The sequence below is a fragment of the Aspergillus niger genome, assembly GCF_000002855.4.
Source record: "Aspergillus niger supercontig An12".
Taxonomy (NCBI): Eukaryota; Fungi; Ascomycota; class Eurotiomycetes; order Eurotiales; family Aspergillaceae; genus Aspergillus; species Aspergillus niger.
The window spans coordinates 94,804-117,592 of NT_166527.1; the positions used below are offsets into that span (position 1 = coordinate 94,804).

The window sequence follows — 22,789 nt, forward strand, 5'->3', positions numbered from 1 at the left end:
CCATAAACTTGAGTTGTGTTTGTGCTTCTTTGCTTCTTGCTTTTCCATGTTTCTTTTCCCTTTTCTATATTTGTTTTCGCATCGCGTCTTTTCCTATCCTTGTGTTCTGTCGACATGATTTGGATATGTGCCCAAGTGACTAGGCGTTGGTGTATCCTCGTTTCCTTTTGCATATCCTTTCTTTCACTCTGCCAAACCAGAAGTGTCGAACGGCTTCCGATGGGGTTTGCTTGATTGCCCTACTTGTATTCAAGCTACGTTCCAGTGGCCTCGTGTGACTCTGCTTCTTATATCCTTTCTATCACTACTACTACTACTTGATTAATCTGGTCATCAAACTTCCCAAAGGGCCATCGAGTGATGCGTTTCTCCACCATCCTAGCGTTAGTCATGCTCCATTTAATGCTCGAGACTACTTCATCACAAGATGTGCCCTTGGCCCTTTCTTTCTTCTTTCCTTTTCTTCAACCAATTTCTTTCCCTCGACAAAACCTTTCATTTTCTCATCTTCGCGATTCTTGATTCCATTTGAGACCTTCTTATCTATACCTTCTCCCTTTACTTCTTTATATTACTTATTTCCTATGTTGATCTCTTTATCGTGTTGTGGCGTTATAATCAACGAGGCTCTAGTCGTTATTGACTCCTCTCAGGGAAATGGTTTCATGAATTCGAGAAAGATACTCACGTTCTTCTCTGCTGTTCTTTTTTCCTCTCTTGACTAACTTAACACTCGTGCTGCCGTATCGCATTAAATCGAACTGCCTGCTTCCTGCCGTACAGTTTACTGCGCCCTGCTATCTAAGTTAACCATTTTACTGCCTGCAGTTATTCCATGCTTCCCCCCTGCTTCATTTGAACCAGTTCCGTCCTGGAGACACGTCCCGTCTCTGTTTGATATCGGCGTATGAGTGTGTGTGTAGGGAACCAGGCCAAAAGCGAAATTTGGAGTAGATTGAAACCAGTCTCAGCTGTCTGTTCGTTTCTCCCTTCCCCCCCCCCCCCCTCTTTGGTACATATCTTATCATATAGCTAGTTAGCTACTTTGTATCTGTCCTCTAGGGTAGAATGATAACTGATCGCTTGGCATTGGCTCCATCAACACTACAATACTTGTCACAGTGTAACTACGCTATAGTCATAGTGATCTTCAACACCCTCGGTACCAAACAAGCTACTTACTGCTTACTGCTTACTGCAGCTAGCTAGCTGCATGGCTGCACACATGCGTGCATACATATAACAAGTCAAATACAAGTCCCTCCTCAACTTCTTAATAAAGTGCCAATAACCATCTAATTCACATTGATAGTATACAACTGCCTGGACACTCCATAAGTACAAATAGGGATCAATGGAATGAAAGCCACTGTCTGCCCGAGTCCATGCCCAAGGATACTACTTCTCAGAATGGTACCATCCTCTCGAGTTAATTCAAGAATGTTCACCACGCCAAACATCCACCACAGAACTCGTCATGAGAGCTGTTAATATGCCCTTCCAGTCCGTGTTTGATGGATCTGTCGATGTCAGGGCGTATACTCAGTTTTTACACAAGACCAACCATCCTAATGCTGACGAAGAATGACATTACCCAGTCATGTGTGGAACACGCCGGCTGGACATATCAAACGGCGTGTATACCTCACGGAATACAACTTACTAGCTAGAGAGAGAGAGATCATCTTCCTGCTATTTCGGCCCCCTGCACAGGAAGTATCAATTGACAAATGAAGTGTAAGGATCTCGCTGAATTATGGTTCTCTGATCTTCAAACCGGTATTTTCTGGGTGGATGGCTTGCCTAGGCAATATCCCAATTGGGGAATATCTTGACCCGGAGGCATAAGAGGAATACATCACATCGCCGTGGAGCTGAGCATCAGACCCGGGGAAATGTCATAACAGGTGATGTCGAATACAGATCTGGATTCGTCCTCGAGGACGTGCAGATGGATTTGTCCGAGCGTATGATCCTTTCGGCTGTCTAGTGCCGAGTGCATCATTGGATAAATAACGACTATTACAGATGAGAGGCAGTAGGTAAATGGGGTATAATATCATGGTATGGTCATGGTAACCACTCCCTCAATCCCAGCAGACGTATTCCAAAAGGTATGGTAATGGGTACGGGGGATGATAGTAGCTTGACTAAGGGAAAGGGATCAAAGTAGGCAGATAAATAACATCAATTTGTACACTGTGTACTGCTTGCGGGACGCTCGTTAGCCTTCTCTAGATTAGTTTAGTTTAGATTAGTTCAACTTCTGAGCATTTGACAGAGGAGAGCGAGTGTGTGTAGGTGATGTGAGGTCTGTGCATGTCAGATAGGCTGGTAGAGAGTCTGTCTCAAGATTAAGCGTGTTGCAATATGTTTATTAGTATCGCCTAGCGGTCGGGATTGTGGTGGGAGAAGAGTTGGAAAGAGATGGTAAGGCATTGAGTTTCACTGAGATCAGGATAAACGGTGTGAAGATAATAATCCAGGAACGGAAGGCATGCAAAAGAAGCCAAAAGGACTGGTCGTTGTTGTTTGGTACGTTTCAATCTCTGAGGATAACTAGTCTGTGGATTCTGCAAGCTATACTAATGGTACTCACTACCCTCCTAGCTGCTGCTACCACCACTAGACTAAGTACGTTGGATGCTAGAACAAATCATTTTGGGCTGGAAAACATGTACTAATCGACACATTCGCACGTCGCAACCCAAGGAGATACAGTCTTCATAGCAATTGATATAGAAGGTAACGAGAGTTCGTCGGCCATGATTGGGACCTCAACATTGACGCCTTATCTTAGAATTCGCTGACAACCGAATGAAATAAACAACGGAAGCTAACGAGCTAGGAAAAGACGCAAGCAAGTGCACTGGAACTACGTGCCTTTCTTGACCATATAAGAATAGTTCAATCCATCTCAGTAACTGCTACCGCGCTGACCCGGCAAGCTGGGAGCCTGCATCGAGGCAGTGATAGATGTTAGCGTTCACAAGAGAAATGCCGAGCTAGCAGACGTATGGCCGTGGCACCCTAGGAAATGGGAGAGACCTCCGCACGGGCAGAACCTGTAGATGACTTGCGGCTGGACCGGGTTGGGGTTTCCACGCCTCCGCTGGTACGCACGACCAGCCTGGGAGGGGTTCCGCGGGATTTATCTTTCACTTTGAGTGGCGAGCCACCCGAAGATTCATTGTCCTTGGCCTGGGACATGCCCTCCTTCCGGCTTTTGACGCGCGGGCTAGGAGTAGCATGAATCTTGGTAGTTGCCGCTCCCTCAGTCGTTGCTTCCGAAGCAGCGGTGGATTTAGTGCTGGATCCAGACGTTTCTCTGGTCCCAGGAAGCGAGATCTCCTTTAAGACCGATGTCCGGCTGCTGCCTTTAGTGTAGGGTGCAGAACGCGCTTCGGCAGCTGCAGAAAGCTTGTTCCCCATGGGTAAAGCAGTGGACGGGGTATTTGTGGGTGCAGAAATGCCGAACAGGGTCAGTGGCTTTGGCGGACTCAATGCTTCAATTAGCTGCCGGTATGACTCGTCATCGACGGGGGTTACTATGCTGTGATGTTTGCTATGCTCGTAGCTAATGCCCGTCATACTGGAGATGGCACGACTACTTCCGGAGCTAGAGATATAATCAGGCATGGGAACATCCTCGCAAGATGATCGTGCACCTCGATGCCGGATAACAGGGTCAGTGAAGGGATCTGGCATGCATTGGCCCTGCCACTGGGGCAGAGGCATTTGAACCGATCTTTGATAGCTTCGATATGCCCAGGAATTGCCTGAAAGACTGCTTACTTGGCTTCTGGGAGCGAGCATCCGCCCCTGAGCACCTTGTTTGCTGGGAGAGTGGGCGTGCGAGTCCTCCGCTGTCAAAATGGCAGGGTCGATGCCCGAATTGTACTTGAAAAGTCGTGGCTCCCGTGTCCACATTGAAGGGTTCGGCCAGGCGATATTGGAATGCTCCAGGACCTCTAGACCCAAGGGGTTAGTACGATTATGAAAAACAATCTTCTGAGGTAAGCACCTACGCAGTGGGGCATGCTGAAAGGCAAATGCGATGATCTCCTTGACTCTCTCGAACGGTGGATAGCGGTGTGGGCGACAGAAGCCCTCAGCAATCACAACTCTAATCCTACCGTATAGCTCAGCTGCATCCCAATGTCTCTGTTCTAAAATCTCCTGATGAAAAGGGGGAAAACGGAGGCTATCCTGATTGCCAGTCTTATCGACGTCTAGAAAGTTTGCTGTTAGGCGATGTTTCGTGTCTAGAGTGGTGGACTATGAGAGAGGATTGATGCAAGCATACACGAACTTAGGTCTAGAGATGAGAGAGTAGGGTCAGCTATGACTCTGGTAACGGACAGGATCAATTCTGCTCACCAATAACATGAGGCCAGCCCGATCTCTGATGGAACACGCTGCCTCTATGACACAAAGATTCAGTTATAGCCTCCGGTTTGAAAGCTCGGGCAATCACCTACGACACACACAAGCCATCAATAAAGACCCGCACCTCGAAAAGCACTGCATCGTCTGGCTGCAAGAGGCTTTCCATCAAACGACTGGGTGTAGGCTTCTGCCAGCTATGGACGGACACACGAAATGGGGTGTTGTGACGCAAACTTGGGACGAAAGTAGTGAGAACCGGCAACTGGCCCTCATTGCTCTGTGGCAAGGGACAAGTAGCCGGACTGACAAGACCGGGACTATGCAGGTAGGGTGAGTCTGGTTGATTGATTGGGGGTTAGCAATAGGCCAAGCCACGAATTTGCTCCGGTTCCCAACGACACTGACCTCTATCCTTGGTGACAAAACATTGGGTCTTGAATTCCTGAATGGGCACCTTGGACGATTCGGGGAAGAGGATCACGTCCCAATCTTCGTACCGCATCCTGGCTGCCCAAAGGACTATTCTCTGCGGATTAAAATGAGGAAAAAGGAAGAAATTGGACCTCGAGCAGGGACTAAGATACTAAGAGTAAAGAGAACTGAACCGATCCGAGTGGAAGGGGAGGGGTTCCTAAGAGAGAAGTAGGTATCTCCTCCACGATGGCGAGGAGACAGATGATGGATGAGGCATCAGGGGACGAGCAGGCAAAGGAGAAGACGCACCGGGATTCGCACCTGCCTCATGAGGGACATCCCCTTCCAGATAAGAAGATTTACAGACAAATCCGGATCAATTTAGGAAGGGCAGGTACGAACCACAAGACCGAAAGAGTAAGACAAAATAGGAAGGAATTATGGGTTAAAAAGTTCTAAGAATGCAGACCTGGCGACATGCGCCCAATTCAGATTGTTAAGGCATCTATTATCAGGTCCCATGTACACGAGGAACAGATGCGAGCAGAGATGCTCGACAATGTCACGCCCGCAATCACGGTGGATACACACATAGGCAAAGCAGTTGCGAAAAGGAACACAGAGCTCACTGCAGAGCGAAGGGGGAATCATCCGTAAGAATAACGAGTAAATGGACATGTCAGTATTGGGATTGACGCTGTAAGAACACCCTCCTCGGCGACAACAAGGAAAACAACCAGACTTACGAACGCCCCTCTCCCAAAGATGGATTGTTCACAACAGGATGCCGCCATCAGTGCCCGAGGATAGGTAGGAACAGAACACCACCCACCACCCAGTAACTACAGTTTAAATGAAGAGATAGACGCTTTAGAAAGAACCGGTCCTGTCAGAAAACCATCAACACCAGCCCCAAGTCCCGCACACCCTGGAGGGGAACGAGAAAGAGTGCACAAACCAAGCCGTCCAAAACATCCGCGGAACGCGCCAGACGCAAGACGGAGGCAGGACCAGCATAAGGACAGCATGGAAAGAGCGAGAGAAAGCATTGTGCTCCATAATAGACTGAATTGAGAGAAATAAAAGGCGAGGTGGAAACATGTTGTACAGGCCGCCCGGTCTAAGAAGCACGACGTAACATCCTCACAACGAAACAAGAATACGATTGGATTGCTTCATGAGAAAGGGCTTCAGAAGAGGAACTTTTCGCAGAAAGCCTGCCCAGGGAATAAAGGGGAACACCGCACGCGCATTCAACAATTCCGATTGCCGTCATACGCATAATAACATAGACCTAGGGCCCGAAGACGTGAGGAGAATGTAAAAAAGCGGGCATGGGATAAAGGGAAGAAACGGATGTAACATATGAAGATTGGGGGAGTGGCGAAGGAGATTTGGGGAGGTTTAAAAAAAAGGGGGAATGGGAGAACAGAATAATGGTAAACGTGAAGATAGATAACGATGAAATCAGAGCTCAAATCTGGCTAACAATGGAAGCGCTCGCATATGAAGTACGTAGCACAGGAGAAAATGCCCATCCAGAGCTATAGAGGGTAACTTTCGCAGAGATCATGGCAGACTTATAACACAAAAGACCCATCGTGAAATGACAAAACTCCTGCTGGTTCTTTCAAACTAAAATGGAAAGCTCTTTTACTAAGTCTGGGCGTTAGTCATGCTCTGAACCCCACCAGCCTCGGAGGGAGAGTTCAAGGGGAACCGACCTTCATAGGCGCGAAGCCGCCGTATCCGTGAGCGGGGGGCATGCCCATGGAGGGGTACATGGGAGGCGGAGGGGGAGCAGGACGGTAGGGGCTGCCGGCAGGGCCAGAGTTGTTCTGAGAGCGACCCCAGCTCAGACGCACACGGGAGTTTCCAATGGGGTATCCCTGCATCTGGTTGATGGCCATCTCAGCAGCATGGCGCTGGACGAACTGGACGAAACCGCAGCCCTTTCCAGGGGGGATCTTGACGTAGGTGATTTCACCGAAGCCCTGGAAGAAAGAGCGGAGCTCGTCCTCAGTAACGTAGCCAGACAGACCGCCAACGAAAACGGTGGTGTTGTTGGGGTCGGTGAACTGGTTCATGGGCTGGGGAGCACCGTAGAAGCCCATGGGGGGAGCGCCCATGGGAGGGTACATGCCCGCGGGGCCGGGCATGCCCATGGCACCGGCAGCACCAAGGCTGGGGCCCTTGTTCTTGGGAGTAGCAGTAGAGATGCGCATGGGACGGTTGCCACAGTACACACCCTGCATCTCGCTCAGAGCCCGCTGCTGGTCGTTCTCGTCGGAGAAGCGGACGAAGCCGTAGCCACGAGACATGCCGCTGATAGGGTCGGTCATGATCTTGGCAGACTTGCAGGACGGGAAGCGGCTCTGGAAGAGAGAAACGAGGACATACTCGTTGACCTCAGGGCCCAAGTCACCAACGAAGATCGAGTACTCAGGGCCACGGTCATCACGGCTATATGGAATGTTAGCTTGTAGTTTGAGGATGTTGGGGGTGGGGGCATCTTCTCCTTACCTGCGGTCGGCAAGACCACCACCGGTAGCCCAGTTGAGCTTGAACAGACGGTTGGTGTTAGGCATGGGGGTGCCGTTCAGGGACAGAGCCTTGGCGGCAGCGGCAGGGGACGCGAAGTCGACGAAGCAGTAACCGGCGTTGCTCCTACTACCAACATTAGGATCGCCTTCAAACCAAATCCAGCGTTATTATGTACTCACCCAGAAAACTTGTCGCGGATCATCTTAACGTTGACCTGCTCACCCATCTGGAACCAGAGGTTGCGAACGAAGTTCTCATCGATCCAGGGCTCAAGCTCACCCATCCTAAAAGGCAAAACGAGTCAGCAACAGCGCGGACAAGAAGATACCGCATTGGGCAAGCTTACCAGAGGGTGGTCTTTCCCTCGTTAGCCTGCTGGGGAACAGGGGCAGCAGTGGGCTCCCCGGGAGCAGGACCCTGGAAGGGGGCAGTGGTAGGGTCAGCCTGGCCGGTCATGGCGGTGTCCGCGGTAGCAGGAGCGCCAGGAGCGGCAGCGGCGGCGTCAGCAGCAGGGTGCTGGTTTTGGAAAGAATCAAAGTTCTGGAAAGACATGTTGACGTAAAAATTCGACTTTCGTAATAATAACTGCGAGATAGGTATCTGCGAGTCAAACAGGGATATTAGCGACACCCTTCAGAAGAAAATGATCAAGGGCTGGCCAGTCGCAGTTGCGCATACCTTAGTGCAGGTAAAAGAGCAGAAACCCAAGCAAACAAACTTTTCTATACCGAAATTGGCCCGTGCGAATGGGGTTTCGTAGGAGTCGTCAAGGAAAGAACTGCGTGCGATCGTTCAGACTTGGAAATGACTAGAAATGCGTATCACTACCTGCACGAAACGCTGTTAGTACCGAAGAGCGGAATTCAAGAGCGTATTTCCTTGAGCAATGACAAAGTAACCAAAGTAGGCGAGGCAGAAAAGCACGAGGAAAATCAAGAATGAAGAACAGGAGAAAAAAAAGAAAAGTCCGATCCACAGGTTTGCGGTAGCTCAGATAGAAAGCATTGACGGAGCGGAAAATAATTGAAGAACGTGAAGAATCCCCCAGGATGGCGGCCGGCAGAAAAATTGGTTGAAAGAGTGACTCGGTGAAAGTTGGGAGACGACGAGAAGATGGAATCAGCCTTGACTTGCAGGCCCGCTCCGTCAGGTGCCAAGATTCAGGTTCCTCGGGTGGTCGCAATGGAATAGCCGGAAAGATACAAGATCCATGAAGTGAATCGAACAAAACCGGAAGAGTTGTAGTAGATTTGAAGGTGACAATGCGTGAATAGCCAGAAATAGGCGTTGTCACCATAGCATGGCCGCGTTCGTCGAGGATTACACCAAGAGAAGGCCACATCCGGTCCGGTTGCGACCGACCCGATCGATCCACCCAGTCTTCAGCGGACCTGCAACACAGAAGCCATGCAACAGCCGAGACGTATTCCAACCATTTAAGACCGAGGCGCAGAAAGGGCCATGGACGAGTTGATGGCTGAGCGACCGTCCGAAACTCATCGTGAAATAGATCAGGGCGAGATAATCGTAAGGCGCAGAATGGTCGCTGACAGACCGTGCCGGACGGAAGTGGAAAGCCATTTTCAACAACCCGGATGCAGAGTAATCGGTGGACATGTTCGCCCACAGCCGACTAATTCAACCAATGTCGCTTCCAACAAATCGGTGGTTCCATGCTTCTGGATGCATAAGAAGCGATGATGGACCCGAGACAGTGGTAGGCGATTTCCGTCGCAACCACACACAGCCAGGCACCGGGACAGGAAGAGGAGAGGGGGAAAAGTGAGGAGAAACGTGGAGAAGAAAAAAACAAATATGACATACGAGTCGATGCGAAGGTATAAAAAAACAAAAAGGAAGTAACTTACCAGGTAATGAAAAGCGAAGCGTTGAGTTGCGTTGCTTTGGCGCAAATAGCAAGGATGCGTGGAAGACTCGGGCGTCAGAGAAATCAGGAACTGGAGAGAACTCGAGATAACTCCGGCGAGGTGGAGAAAAGATAATAAGAAATTCAAGAAAGAGAGAGGAAAAGGCACAAAGAAGAGTTACAGAAGAACTGTCCGCAAACCAACTCCGTCTTTTCCGATAAGAACAAGGGAACGGTAAGAAGGACTGAAGGAGGGAGATATTATTGGGGGGGGAGGGGAGGGAAGAGAGAGAGAGAAGAGAGAAGGAAGAAACGAGGAAGAGGCGAGGAGGGGTAGAAGAAAGATTAATTCTTCAGGATGGAGGGGAGGGAAAGGGAAAGGGAAGGGAAGGAAAACGAGGGAAAGAATGGCTACTACTACGTACTACTGCTAGGGCAGACCAGGGACGGGAGAAAGCAGAAAATCGTTTAGACGAACAAACCAAAAAACCCAATAAGAATAATGAATAATCAAGCACACAAGCACCAAAGCACGCAGGAGCCAAAGCAGGTCTTGTCTTGGGTTTACTGGGCCTGATTTTCTTGCTGCTTCCAGCTGCTGCTGCTGCTTGCTTGCTGCTTCTGCTTACTGTTTGCTGCTAGCTGCTAGTCTACTGCTGCTGCTAAAACTACGGACTGTGAGGAGATGAGGGGCGGGCGCAGCAGCAAGAAGCGCTGCCAGCTGGGTGGGACGAAAGTTTGCCGACTCAGGAAAGGCTCTGACGGGGCTTTTCTTTTGGGTCGATTTTTCTTCCTTTTTTTCTTTTCATTTTTAATTTGGTATTTTATTTTATTCTTTTTTATTTTAATGGATATTTCCACTTTTGTTTCCCATCTTCTCCTTCACAATATTTTTTTTCTTCTTTTTGTTTCTTTTCTTCTGTATTAGTTACCCTTCTGTCTTCTGTCTCTTAGTCAGTTAGTCTAGCCAGCAGCAAGAAAAAAAATCGAAAAAGAAGGAGGAAAAGAAAAGAAAAGAAAAAAAGAGGACCGGGTCTTGTCGATCTGGATTTCATCCTGGTGGGAATCGTGTGGCCGTGGCGGGAAATAATGATGATACAAACATACATACATACATACATACATACACACAGTTTGGGAAGTAGTATTGGTATTGTCTTGGTATCCATAAGCATTCAGATTGGAATTGGATTGTTCTGTCGGGTGTACGACCTTGCTGTATGTATGTTTTAGATCATGATCCAGATATCAACTGCAGAGTCAGGAAATAATTACTACAGTCTTATCTTGACTCTTTGCTTTTCTCAAGATAATCTTCTTCTTACAACCGCGGTCTTGTCTACCCTTTAATCTCCTCCCTCGAGCCATTGAGTTATTCATGATGTACTCAATGACTGCTGTATGTATGTATGTATGTAGATAATCTTGGTAGTGAAGCTAGGGGAGAGCTACTGAAGTACTACTTTACCTATAAAAGGTACCTTCCACCGCGGATACCTGCCTACCCTGCTTGCTGCGACAGACCCAATACAGCGAGGTGTTAATCCCAGGGCCATGCAGTGGATACATCCACCGTCGGACCCAGCCCAACCAAACACGCTGCGACCAGATGACTGCTGCAGCCTGCGAGTTTGCAACCTGACATGGTCCTTATTTCCATCGCATGCAATTATTCTTGTACTATTTTTTTGGTAGTTGAACAACCCTAGGCAATAAAGTCTGCATTCTTTTCTTTTTGTTTTTCTTCTTTTATTTTTGTTATTTTCCTTATTGATTTCCATAGTTTTCGCTCTTTCACATAATGTTGATGGTGAATGGGAGAATCCGATAACTTGGAATTCAATGAAGCTTAAAAAACCGCCAGGCTTTTCGAACAAACCATGGCTTGGGGCTTGTCTAAACCAGTGTATACATACCACAACTTGATCTATCTGCTCATCGACTTCAACGAGAATCGAGAGGTTTGATAACGATCTCTCGAATCATGTAGGGAGGATAGCATGTGCTCATTATATCGACATTCTGAATGAACACCACTCCCCAAGATGGAGGGAAATTGGGGGGTCTTTATTCGCAAGCACATCATCATGAGGCAAGGGGACGATCAAGACCCCCTTGAAAGGGTGTAGGTGGTGGGAATAAGTGATCAATTGAGAGATACATGGCAATCAAAAAACAAAACCAACAAAGGGCGAAAAAAAGAGGCAAAAGTAGACGAAGGATCGTGATCGACGTGTACCTACCTTGAGGATTCATAAATATGGCCGAATCGCTGCACGAAATCTGCAAGGACCTGAGCGAATGCACATGCAGAGAGCGACCAGGACGGCCAGAAAGAAAGTGCGTGAGGCCTTTTCCCTGCGTGGTCTCGCGTTGTGACTCGTCGGGTTCCATTCGCGTCCCATGGGCCCTTATCGTCATAGGTCCTGTCCCGTTCTCCGCCCTGGCCTGGTCGGGGGGAATGGCCCTCGACGGCCATTCATCATTTTCGTAGATCGATTGCCGTTTGCAGCCACACCTCAGCCCTTTCTCATTGTTCACCTTTTGGATCGACCATCTGTTTTTCCTACTGCCCTACTGGACAGTTGTTCTGTTTCCAGCTGGGCGGCTGAATGGTAAGTAGATGTTAGCTGAACTTTGTGGATGGAGAGGCGGGAGAATGGGGGCGCTGAAATGGCGGTCTTAATGGATCAATACTTTTTTTTTGCCCTCTTTTTTCTAACAGGGGATTAAATTGCCCCGAAGAAACTCTCAACAACAATCAAATGACCAACCAGACCGATGACCGGGTAAAACTGGCAGCGCCTGGACTTTGTGGGAAAAGTTCAATGAAAGGAAAAATGGCCCCCACCAATGCGCCCCAGACCCATGGATCGTGGAGCAGCTAGCCTGCTACTGTCTATGACGGAGGACTAATCGGGTACCCAGGAGACATTCGAGAAGCAAGAACGGTCCATGTGGGTGTGGATGGTGCTATACTCTGAATAAGTTAAATGTGAATTTTTTTTCTCACTAGCACACTCGAAGGATTAATTGATCAAATTTATGGGAGGCATTACCTATTGACACACAGTACCATAGTCCATTGGAGACAGTGTCTGTGGTTCACGTTAATAATAGATAGTGGCCGTCGGGGGAGATGGTCAAAGCGAACAAGACTAAGGAAATAAGCGGAAATCGATCAACTGATTGACTCTAACCAAGTACAATATGTAATATGTAACTAAATAGATACTAGAGAGTATCAAGCTTGCTGCCAGATTGACTTCAGTGAGCAAAAGCGAAAAGACTATCAACATTCATTCCAATTGAGGTCATAGCCAGGAAATTCCGCACACACAAGGTTTGTGGTGTGGATTAGCCGCGATTATATAAAAAGAAAAATGGATGAGCGAAGCAAAAAAGGGCGACCATTCATTCCATGTGAGGGCGACTCCACTGGGACCAGCTCGAACCATGGAAATGAGGTCCATGTGGTGCCCATTGGTCAGGATCCGGGCACCGACGGCTCGTATGGTAATTTTGGGCCACCGCAGCCTGTCATTGCCATTACAAGTTTACAACAGTACCGCCCGCGCCTAATCAGGCAAGTCAGATTGCGGGTTCTGGAATCCCACGAGTTGTTTGTTCGGTGTCTGAGACAGAATTCCTTCAGCCTCGTGAAGGGCCGAAGGGGGCTGATTCATGGTTTTTCCCATCGTTCCAGATTCTAGCTAGTCTGTTTCAATTCACAATGGGCATGTGGTGGTGGTATTATGTCTATGTTCTATGATCTAAACTCTAGTGTCTGTATGTATAATTGTTCTAGTTTAACTCTCAGCTTGGCTGGCCTCGACGCGCACGCGACGCGACCGACCGATTGACTGACTGCAGGATCCCGTGTGGTAATAACTTTACCTACTTGGGGTGTTGGGAAGAACCAGTCAACGCAACTTCAGGTGGCAAGAATACGAGCGTCATCAACTCCGGGAAAAGGATGGTAATTAGCTCGAATGCGTCCGGAGAACGATCATCATCACCATCATCATCACTATCATCCCATGGAAAGGTCATTGGCATGAGCAAGGGAGCTATCTATGGGTTTTCTTCCCCTGATTCCATGTGTACCGTGAGCAAATTCCGGAAGATTGGGAAGGGAGGGGGATGGAGATGAAGAGATCGATCTAATTGAAGGTCATAATAATAACTACGGAATATCTACAAGGAATAAGGCTGCCTAGTGTGTCCTTTCCTAGCTTGGGCCACCCTTACTTCCAACTACACCAGGTCGATGGTGATTATGATCAACTACACAACCAGAAGAACTGTTTGCTCACCCTCCTTTATTATCAGCACATATTTGCCATGCAGGTATCATTTAGATGCCACATATGCAACATACATGAGAAGCAAGTAGGGTCGGGTTGGTTACACTATCATGCCGCTGCTTGTTCAGCAGCCCGTCCCTTGCAGATTTCCGCCTTCCTTCTCCTTGCACCTGGCCGTTATCGATACACACCCTCCACCAACCCTTTCTTGCTTTTCGGCCGGGGACCCTCAACCAGGGATTCCTACTATAAGTACCTTGGGCTGGAATCCTGATACAGGACAGGGCCTTCACTGTAATCTTTTGTTGCTGAAATGGAGGTTCCATGATGAACCATGGATGTCGATATCTCAATACCACCAGAGTGTCCCAGGGAAGGAGGGTCCTAGCTGTTGTTTCATATCGGGTGAAACTAAGCTGAAGCTGAAAGTCTCATAGGGCAACGTATATTATTCCTCAACGCTCTACTACAGAGTAACTGAAGATCTCTTCTACTTGTCCGCAAGTACAAGTCCGTACGAACCATCCAAGAATCACCTCTCAACGACCCACTCATGTCCACTCCTCCCAGCTGAGGTAGGGTAGGTGATTGTCCGAAACTCTCACCAGTTCAGCAAGCACATCCCCACTCACATCGATCCCGGTCCCTCCGAACGGCTACGCGGTCACAGCCTCTTTCTTGGTTCGTGTCAGCTTCGGTTGTTAGGGACGCGGATGCGGCAACATCTGGAGCATGGGCTTATTATTATTATTAATATGGTCCATGTCGGGCCGGAAATCGGGACAAAGTCACTGAAGTCTAGACTACTACTGTTGCCGTGTGGCATTGCTGTAGTAGAATACAATAATTAGAGAGGAGTGGTTGAGCCCGGCGATAGAGACTGTAACGAATGATAGAACACAAACAAAGTGTGACTCCAAGCCCTCGTTATGCACCCTTAATATCAAGATGTAATACCAACAATCCAAGTGTCCTTATTCTCCACCAACGCCATAGACGCCCTGATACTCACTGCGCAGACATTATACCACATAGAAAGCACTCTCGCCTCAGCACCACACCACATCCCATATACCATCAAACCAACCCGAAAGGTACAGACGATAGGATATCACCTCTCATCATCTTCATCCTCCAACTCAACCACAAAATCCCCCATATCACAAGCCCCCTCCTCCCCGGCCGCCAAATCCTCATCACAATACTCACCCACATTACCCAACTCATCCCCCAACAACTGAATCGTCCTCTCATAAACCTTCGCCGTCTCCATCTCCCACTTCCCAGGAATGGGCATATAATCCTCCAGTTTATTTGCATTCCCATAGACATCCTCAAACTCTTCATCCTCATCCTCATCATAGTCATCCTCCCCGTTAGCATCCTCATTCTCCTTCTCTCTCGTCTCAACAACCAACACCCGACACGACTCCGCAATACTCTTGATCCGGACCTTCTCCGTCATAGACACCACACTCTTTCTTTCCTCGTTACCACCACCTAAAAGCTCCGCAAACACCTCATCCAACTTCCGCAGTAACCGGAACGTAGGCGCCGCCGAGAAGGGATACTCGGGCAGGTAGGAGTTGACTTGGATGGCTAGGGAGATGAGGTAGGGGATTTGGAGAGATGCTATTGTTCCAGGTTCATATTAGCATTCGCTCAGAACATAAAGAAAAAAGGATGACAGAGAGAGGGGATACATACGCGTCCCACTAACCCAAAGCACATCCACCAAACCCTCCAAATCACGAGCTACTTCTTTGAAGCTTTCATAGCCTTGTACTTCCCCTTCTTCTTCTCCCTTCCCATAACCTCGGGCTGAGAATGATTCCGGAGAATAGTTTGCATTGGAGTTGGATTCATCGTCAGGCTTATAGTAAGCACTGCTGAACTTCTTCGCATGCCGACGCGAAATCCTCAGTAGAGTTGTATCGATGTGATTAATCACCGTTGCTTCTTTGGCGGAGCCCGCGCGGAGAGGATGTGTTCGGGGTTTAGGGAGGAGGGAGGGCGTGCTTGGTCGTGGGTTGGAGGGGGCTGGGGATGGGAGGGTTGGGGGAAGGAAACCTCCTCCTCTTTCTCCTTCTCCGCTGGTAGTTGTTGTAGAGGTCATTGTTTGGTTGTGTAGTGAAGAGTGAGGTTGAGATTTTTTTCTTTTTTGGAGTTGCGATGAGGTAGTCAAATGGTGGGGTGGTGGTGGTGGTGTGGGGTAGTAGATTGTTTGCGGACACGAGGTGGACTCTAGATTCCAGATGTTGCTGTTGCTTCTGCTAGATATTATGGGTATGCATGTTGTTGTCTTTAGGTGGGCTGATCTGATCTGATGCTCTTTGGTTGATCTCTTGATTGTCCGATGCGATGCGATGCGATGCGCCGCGCCGACGATGTCATCGCCAAGCCGGGTTGGTCTGTGCGTTACTATACTGAATGTTGGATGGATGTCGACAACTTATATACATAATTCAAGGAATGGGAGTTACATGTTACAACTACACGTGTAGGATTGAATATGGACATCATATAATCACGTTATATATATATCTAGTCTACAATAAGCGAACATATGCCTAAGCCAGCAAGTCAGCAGTGCATACAGAACTCATCTAGATAAGCAAATGGCGAAAAGAATTGCTTCAGATAGGTGAGAAGATTGGAATAAGCTGGTTTTTGTAGACATAGCATGACATCAAGCGACTGCAGAGTCTTGCTACTCTGGCCCCAGCGGATTCATCATATGCAGTGCAGACCATACAAAAGAAAAGAAAGTGTCCAAACTCACATCATCCGGCATCCCTCCAAGCCAATTCTCTATCGAATAAAGCACTTTTTTGGACGAACCCCCAAACGCCATGCTAAACCGACCCAACAATGCCAAACAGTCGAAAGAACAAGATCACTCAGGCTGAGACACCATTAGCACCTACACATCAAAATCAATGAGGGGAGAAAAGGGAAAACATACCGCAATCTTCCCCTTTCGCTTCTTCATATCCGCCAACTTCCTCCTATCATCATCAAACTTCTTAAGCAGCTGGTTCTGCTTCTCCTTTCTCTTCTCACGCGACTGGAAGCGATAAAAGTCCTCCAATCCCTTCGACTTCTCCTTCTGCTTCTCGATCAACTCCTTAGCCTCATCCTCATGAGCAGCCTCCGCCAACTTCGGCCCAGACGTAACAGTAATAAATCCATCCTCGTCGGGTTCCTGCGCCCTGCGCGCCTCCTCCCTCTTCCTGACCTCCGCAACCTGCGTAAACACCGTCATGTAATCATTGACGGTGCGCAACAACTCCGCTCGATCCGGATACCTCAACTGCTCATGGGTAATGTACCTCTGCAAGCCCAGAGCAGGTACCCGATCACCCTCCACACCCTCACCCCAGACAATCTCCGTGCCCTTTTTCGCGGCCTTGCGCGCCGCTTTCAAACTCGCCTCCATGCTGGGCTTGTCGGCGAAGACGACGATCGCGTGCGATCCGCTCTTCTGGAGCTGTCGGTCCCAGGTAGCGGGGAGATCGACATCGTCCAGCTGTGCTTGGAGTTCGTCGGCGGTGACGCGCTTGCGTTTCTTGCTGCTGGCGATGTTGCCTTGAGGGGTGGCTTGCATGCCCTTCTTTTTGGTGGGGACGGCTTCGAATTCAACGCGCTCTACGCGGCCTGCGGAGAGCTGGGTGCCGAAAAGGTGGCGCAGGTGGGTTTCGGTCGTGTCGACGGGGATGTTCACGATGAACATGGAGCGGGGGGTGTCCGCATCTGGGATGCGAGGCTCGTGGGCGCGGAGGTAGAGGTAGTGTGTTGCTGGCTTGGGGAATGCTGGTGTTGCGGGGAAGTGTAGGGGCAGGATTGAGAATCCTGCAATCTCGAGGTCTTTCTTCATATTGGCTGACACTCTCGGAGTTACTTGTTTTCAAGGTGAAGAAAGAAGTAAAGGAGTGATTGACTGGTAGGGGTTGCGGAAATTGTAGCGCCGCAAAATAGTTGGCGGAGACTTTTTTTACTTTAGCGGGAAATTTTGCAACGGCAGTTTAGAAGGCGGAGAGAGCTGTTTGCTTTACCCGATAACTATGGAGTAACTTGGAAGTACTTGACCTCAAATTCAGAATCAATTTGTTGCTGACATTGTAGTTCATCGTTGTTGCAGATAGATCGCATTCAGCAGAAATAAAAAAAAGAAGTGCACTCTTAGCATGTGCCATATGGCCTCTTCACGATTCTTTCTATGCTCCGTCACGAACCAAGTCTTTATCGGAACTACGCCTTATCAGGATCATTGATCCCACCATTGGTGATGACATACGTCGCTTCTCTCTCAGGGCAGTCTGTTGACAGTTAAAGTACTAGAATGGGACGTATACACTGTGGCATACCTGGCGAGTCCTGTATCTTAGCCACTCGCTCTTCACCACGACCCTTGCGGAGGAGCACTCGAGTCGCCGATGCATGTGCCAGGACATGACCTCCAACGGGCTTGCGGCCATCGGCTCCAGCGAAGAGTGCACTAGCGCCAGGGTCACTCTGGACCTGGTTGGTCTGCAGTGCATTAGACTATATCTATCTATCTGCATGTCGATGGGGAACGGACCATCAGAACACAGATGTTGAATTCTGCAAACGAAAATGTCAGCCCTCTAGTACTTGATATATATATATCAGGAGTGAAAAATATACCCTCAGCCATATGAGCCAACTTCATCAAGAACTGATTCAACTTCTGCTGACGATCAGCAAGCTCTCCGCGTCCACAATAGTCGACCCTGAAGCAATTCATGATGCTATCAATGATCAACAACCTGTATTCCCCACCAGCGAACTCTTTACTGAGGGTATTCAACAACTCCAGCTGATGCTCGCTGTTCAACGCTCGCGCATAAGCAATATTCTCCTGGGCAGCATCAGCATCGACGCCAAACCGCTCTGCAATCTGAGCGATGCGCTCAGGCCTGAAAGTTCCCTCGGTATCAATATATGCCACCTTGCCGCCTGCGCCGCCCAGTTCCTTAGGAAGCTGGGCTACAACAGACATGGTGTGCGATAACTGAGTCTTGCCGCATCGGAACTCGCCGAAGACTTCGCTGATGCTCATGCTTTGGAAGCCACTAGGTGATATCAAGTTAGCCTTTCCCCCTTATAGCAGTAAAGAAGAGGAAGGTAATCACTTACCCTCCTAAGATAGAATCGAATTGTTTACTCCCAGTAGAAATCCTAACAATCCTCTTCCGTTGATGGCAGAGTTCCATTGCCGTGATAAAACCCGAAGCCGAGGGCTGTATGGGTAGACAGTTAGCACCTCACTCATATACAATAACCCCTAATATCATCATGTAGTATACATACCAAGCTCTTCTGAATAGCATCCTTGATTTTCTCGACCTTGACCTCGCTGAACCCTTTTATCTTCAACAGGTTCTTGCGTGTGGCACCGTGAACAGACTGAGCAGGTTAACAGCGAGGCTCTCTTCAAACATCAAGGAGACCGGACTATCCATACAGCAACGGTATAGTATCCGTTCGTCTTCAGCTTTGTGATATCCGCTACTCCGATGCCTTGAACATACTATTAGTATACGGAGGTGAAAGGAAGTGAGAAGTGACGAGTATATACCATGGGCTTGAATGTTATCGATATCAAGGATGAAGACCTGTCAAAGACATGATTGTCAATTCATGGTTATAAGATAAATAGTAAATTGCTCATAGGAAATAATGAATCATGGGTGTAGAGGGATGGCTACATCATCGTTGAACTCGTCGCTTGTGTCTGAGCCGGGCATGATTGTCACTGAAATTCAATTGATATGGGGAGACCTGAAGGTTGGACAGAGACGATGTTACAGAGCTGACTGAATGTCCATGGCAGCTGCGGATACGCGATTGAGCACGAAGGCAGTTGGTATGAGGACGAAGTAGATTAGTCCAGCGTCACGGGGTCTGCTCGTGACAGGAAGAGCACTACAGACCAAGCCCATCAGACAATCGACTGATGGCTATACTTTATTTCCCTTAGACCAGGATGGGGACAGCATAAGCTGGATGACATATCTTCACACCCGATCAATCTGATAGCTTTACCCAGTAAGCTACTGATACAACATGAAGGCTTTATCCAACCGATGCTCTCGATATCTGCAATAGACACACTTTTTGAATCTGAAATAAATGCTCCGTTTTTGCTTTTCTCTTTTTTTGTTTTGCTTCCCATTTGACGAATATATGGAGGATATAGTACGAAAAGATGAGGAGGTAACCACCGCGCCAGGTACCTGTAGACCATTCACTATCTTCATCACACACAATCCCATCCGTATCAACTTGAAGCCTCTTCCCATGCATATCAAAACGCTTGCTTCGGTCCACCAATGTCTCTGCTGCGCTCACTTCACCTTTCACCTCGCCTGGCCTCGTTCTCCCTCTTTTCTTTGCCGCACCTAAATTTGGAAATGAGAAAGATACCCGAGGAGATCAATAGACGCCAACCATAAGACCCTGAGCCGTGTATAGGATCCAAGCAATAAAGGAACCTAAGACTTCGTGAAACTTTTGTTCGTCGTATACATAATAGGAATAGAAACCGGTCGGTGCCGAGAAGTGGAACAGGAGGGGCGCAATATATGCAAAGGAAGAAACCATGGGAATAATGAAAAATGAGACCGATATCGGCAAACCCTATTACAAAAAGAAAGAATGGAAAAAAGGCTCCCAGAAAGTGGGATCAATCAGTCATTAAATTCGTCCTCTATGCGACAGCGGTAGTAGGAGCCGCAGCAGCAACGGGAGCAGCCTCCGCGCTGACCTCGGCAGCGGCGGCGGCAGGGGCAGCAGGGGCAGCAGTGGCATCAACGGGCTGCTGAGCGACGGCCTCGTTGCTGGGGCAGTCGCGGGAGATGTGTCCGGCCTGGGAGCACTTGTAGCAGACCTTGCCGGCGGAGCTCAGGGGACCGCCGTTGGGGGCAGTGCATTCGCGGGAGATGTGACCCTATAGATTCAGATAAGCCTCAACGTTCGTATCGGATCAAGTATGACAAGAACACCTACCAGCTTGCCACAGGCGTAGCACTTCATAGCCTGAGCCTGGCAATCACGGGCAAAGTGGTTGGGGCCACCGCACTTGTAGCAAGTAGCAGCACGGGGGTATCCGTATCCACCACGGAAACCGCTGTTGAATCCGCCGCGGGGAGCAGGGGCCCGGGGAGCACCGGAAGCAGGAGCGGGGCAGTTGCGCTAGGAGAAGGTCAACAACGATTTTGCCCGGAAAGCAATAAGCTGGGATCGACGAGAAAACGTACGGCAAGGTGACCGGGCTGGCTGCAGTTGTAGCAGCGGCCGTTGGCACCGTTAAGGCGCAACGTAGGACAATCGGCCTGAACGTGGCCTAGTCCCTGGCAGTTGTAGCATTGCTTGGCTGGATCGGAGATATATCAGCATTCCGGTGCGTTGCAGCCACGAGGACCGAAAACCTTACTCTCAGTCGTACGAGGACGCGGGCAGCTGCTGGACTCATGGCCTGTCGATTGATCGATCAGAGATATTGTTCGAGCGACGTGACACACAGAAGGGACCTACCAGGCTGCTTGCCTGTTGAACAGCGTAATTATATCAGCAAATGATACGCAACGAATAAGCTGCCAATGAACAGGGTCTACTCACAGTTGTAGCAGAGACGCTCCGAGGAAGAGCAGACCTCTACCTCAGCCCGTTAGTAAATTCCAGGATGGGCCAAGGCGTTTCCTTCCCAAAGCAACTACTAACCAGCGTAGTGGCCAATGTTGCCACACTTGTAGCAGGCACGACGAGACAACAACATTTTGTCGGTAAAGATTGAGCTAGAAAAGAGGAAGTCACTCGGTCAGCGCGTCTGGTCCATGCTTGTGAATATCCGCAGCCGGAACAGCCATTCGCTTCGGCATAGCAAGTGGGCGTCATAGAACACAATTCGACGGCGGCGCAACTAGACGGAAATCATATATTCCATGCACTCAGCTGCCGCGGGACGAAGTGTAAGCGACTCAATCCTCCACTGCCGAGTTCATAATGGAGGGCTTGTCTTTCATGGAAGTAGGATGCGGACAAAAAATCGGCCGAAGAATGGGTGGAAGGCACTGAAGTCGCGAAACGGCCACGGGAACGTATTGAAGTCACGAGGAACATCTGACAGCACTCACTCTTCCTAAAACCAACAACAGATCTTCTAATCTCCTTGTCAATAGGACTGTTCGGATTGTCAGCTTGAGAACCTTGGAGGAGGAATAGCAGCACTTCCGACAGCCCACTCTTGAGACTCGAAAAAGTGGGCTGACAAAGCCAAAAGCGACACCAAATGGGGAATAACCATAGGGAAAAAAATGACAGGAAAGAAAAAAAAAAAAGAGAAAGGCACACAAACCCAGCACTGAACACACTCCAAACTAGACCTCACAGCAACACCAATCCCTCCGAACCACGAGAGACGAATAAGCAAAAAAATGATAGCTCTTGAACAAGATTTCTCCTGACACACAAAGACGGATGAGTAGAAAAGGATTTCGAATGCAACAACTTAAGCGATGAAGCTAAGCAAGGAAACGGAAAGAAACCAGTGTCGCAGGGCTTCTTTTTCCGTACGGTAACGGGAAAGATACTGGTTTGAATCGAAATTTACCATGGGTCCCGGCCGTTCCCGTATCGCGTAAGGTGGTCAATCCGCTGTCTGATTGGCTGTGAGCTCTCGCGTGCGCACGGCCTGAGGCACACGTTCCGGTTATGACTTGTATTGCCTCTATTACTGGGGACTGGCGGTACATGCTTGAAACCGTCCGTCTGGCAGTTGTCATTCTCGATGACATGCAGCTCTGTGGCGCGGCCTCTCGAGTCCGGTGCACTTTTCTTTTTTGCACCTGGAGCAGACACGTCCGAAGATGGGGTTGGACTACTGCGAGAAGGCCCAGTCTAGACCTGGCTCTAGAGAAGACCGAGCTGAATTCAAGTAGCTATAGTCGGTCTGCTAGAAGTATACGAGGAAGCCAGATCGGCGAGCGGTATCAGTATGGCCAATGTAAATTCCAGTGAAATTTATGACCGCATCCAAGCTGTCTGGTACTAATCAAGGCCACCGACGTGCAAATCATGGATTCCTCCAAGCTTTCCTTGTTACCCTCCCAAGGTTCGCCCACGGGTTTTCCTACGGTACGCCTCGATCGCGACATACAGAACAGTATTTGGGACGTGAGCTATCGACATATTTGGCTTCAAAAATGTAACCCTGCCTATACACAGCGGGCGGTTGATTTATGCA

The 22,789-nt window shown here is 48.9% G+C and overlaps 8 protein-coding genes across 8 annotated transcripts; all 8 read right to left on the reverse strand.

The window, feature by feature from the left end:
• Positions 1–3,030: 3,030 nt before the first annotated feature.
• Positions 3,031–4,891, reverse strand: An12g00400 (uncharacterized protein; the record flags this gene model as incomplete). Its single annotated transcript, XM_059750628.1, has 4 exons — positions 3,031–4,232; positions 4,381–4,424; positions 4,491–4,725; positions 4,795–4,891. 4 exons carry the CDS (start codon positions 4,889–4,891, stop codon positions 3,031–3,033), a joined length of 1,578 nt encoding a protein of 525 aa, XP_059601747.1.
• Positions 4,892–6,512: 1,621 nt separating this feature from the next.
• An12g00410 (uncharacterized protein) lies at positions 6,513–7,899 on the reverse strand (the record flags this gene model as incomplete). Its single annotated transcript, XM_059750629.1, has 4 exons — positions 6,513–7,266; positions 7,327–7,470; positions 7,527–7,631; positions 7,694–7,899. The coding sequence occupies 4 exons, from the start codon at positions 7,897–7,899 to the stop codon at positions 6,513–6,515; spliced, it is 1,209 nt and encodes a 402-aa protein (XP_059601748.1).
• A 2,154-nt stretch (positions 7,900–10,053) lies between these two features.
• Positions 10,054–11,693, reverse strand: An12g00420 (hypothetical protein; the record flags this gene model as incomplete). Its single annotated transcript, XM_059750630.1, has 4 exons — positions 10,054–10,161; positions 10,338–10,430; positions 10,720–11,110; positions 11,458–11,693. 4 exons carry the CDS (start codon positions 11,691–11,693, stop codon positions 10,054–10,056), a joined length of 828 nt encoding a protein of 275 aa, XP_059601749.1.
• Positions 11,694–12,865: 1,172 nt separating this feature from the next.
• On the reverse strand, positions 12,866–13,847 carry An12g00430 (hypothetical protein; the record flags this gene model as incomplete). The annotated part of the gene is made up of 5 exons (XM_059750631.1): positions 12,866–12,932; positions 13,116–13,284; positions 13,322–13,377; positions 13,416–13,471; positions 13,596–13,847. 5 exons carry the CDS (start codon positions 13,845–13,847, stop codon positions 12,866–12,868), a joined length of 600 nt encoding a protein of 199 aa, XP_059601750.1.
• A 785-nt stretch (positions 13,848–14,632) lies between these two features.
• An12g00440 (uncharacterized protein) lies at positions 14,633–15,637 on the reverse strand (the record flags this gene model as incomplete). The annotated part of the gene is made up of 2 exons (XM_001395095.1): positions 14,633–15,153; positions 15,229–15,637. 2 exons carry the CDS (start codon positions 15,635–15,637, stop codon positions 14,633–14,635), a joined length of 930 nt encoding a protein of 309 aa, XP_001395132.1.
• A 780-nt stretch (positions 15,638–16,417) lies between these two features.
• An12g00450 (uncharacterized protein) lies at positions 16,418–17,398 on the reverse strand (the record flags this gene model as incomplete). The annotated part of the gene is made up of 2 exons (XM_059750632.1): positions 16,418–16,444; positions 16,487–17,398. 2 exons carry the CDS (start codon positions 17,396–17,398, stop codon positions 16,418–16,420), a joined length of 939 nt encoding a protein of 312 aa, XP_059601751.1.
• A 374-nt stretch (positions 17,399–17,772) lies between these two features.
• On the reverse strand, positions 17,773–19,292 carry An12g00460 (uncharacterized protein; the record flags this gene model as incomplete). The annotated part of the gene is made up of 8 exons (XM_059750633.1): positions 17,773–17,840; positions 17,889–18,051; positions 18,104–18,126; positions 18,190–18,617; positions 18,682–18,785; positions 18,856–18,951; positions 19,077–19,160; positions 19,254–19,292. The coding sequence occupies 8 exons, from the start codon at positions 19,290–19,292 to the stop codon at positions 17,773–17,775; spliced, it is 1,005 nt and encodes a 334-aa protein (XP_059601752.1).
• A 962-nt stretch (positions 19,293–20,254) lies between these two features.
• On the reverse strand, positions 20,255–21,322 carry An12g00470 (uncharacterized protein; the record flags this gene model as incomplete). Its single annotated transcript, XM_059750634.1, has 6 exons — positions 20,255–20,494; positions 20,554–20,739; positions 20,805–20,920; positions 21,082–21,093; positions 21,166–21,201; positions 21,268–21,322. The coding sequence occupies 6 exons, from the start codon at positions 21,320–21,322 to the stop codon at positions 20,255–20,257; spliced, it is 645 nt and encodes a 214-aa protein (XP_059601753.1).
• Between the last annotated feature and the right edge of the window lie 1,467 nt (positions 21,323–22,789).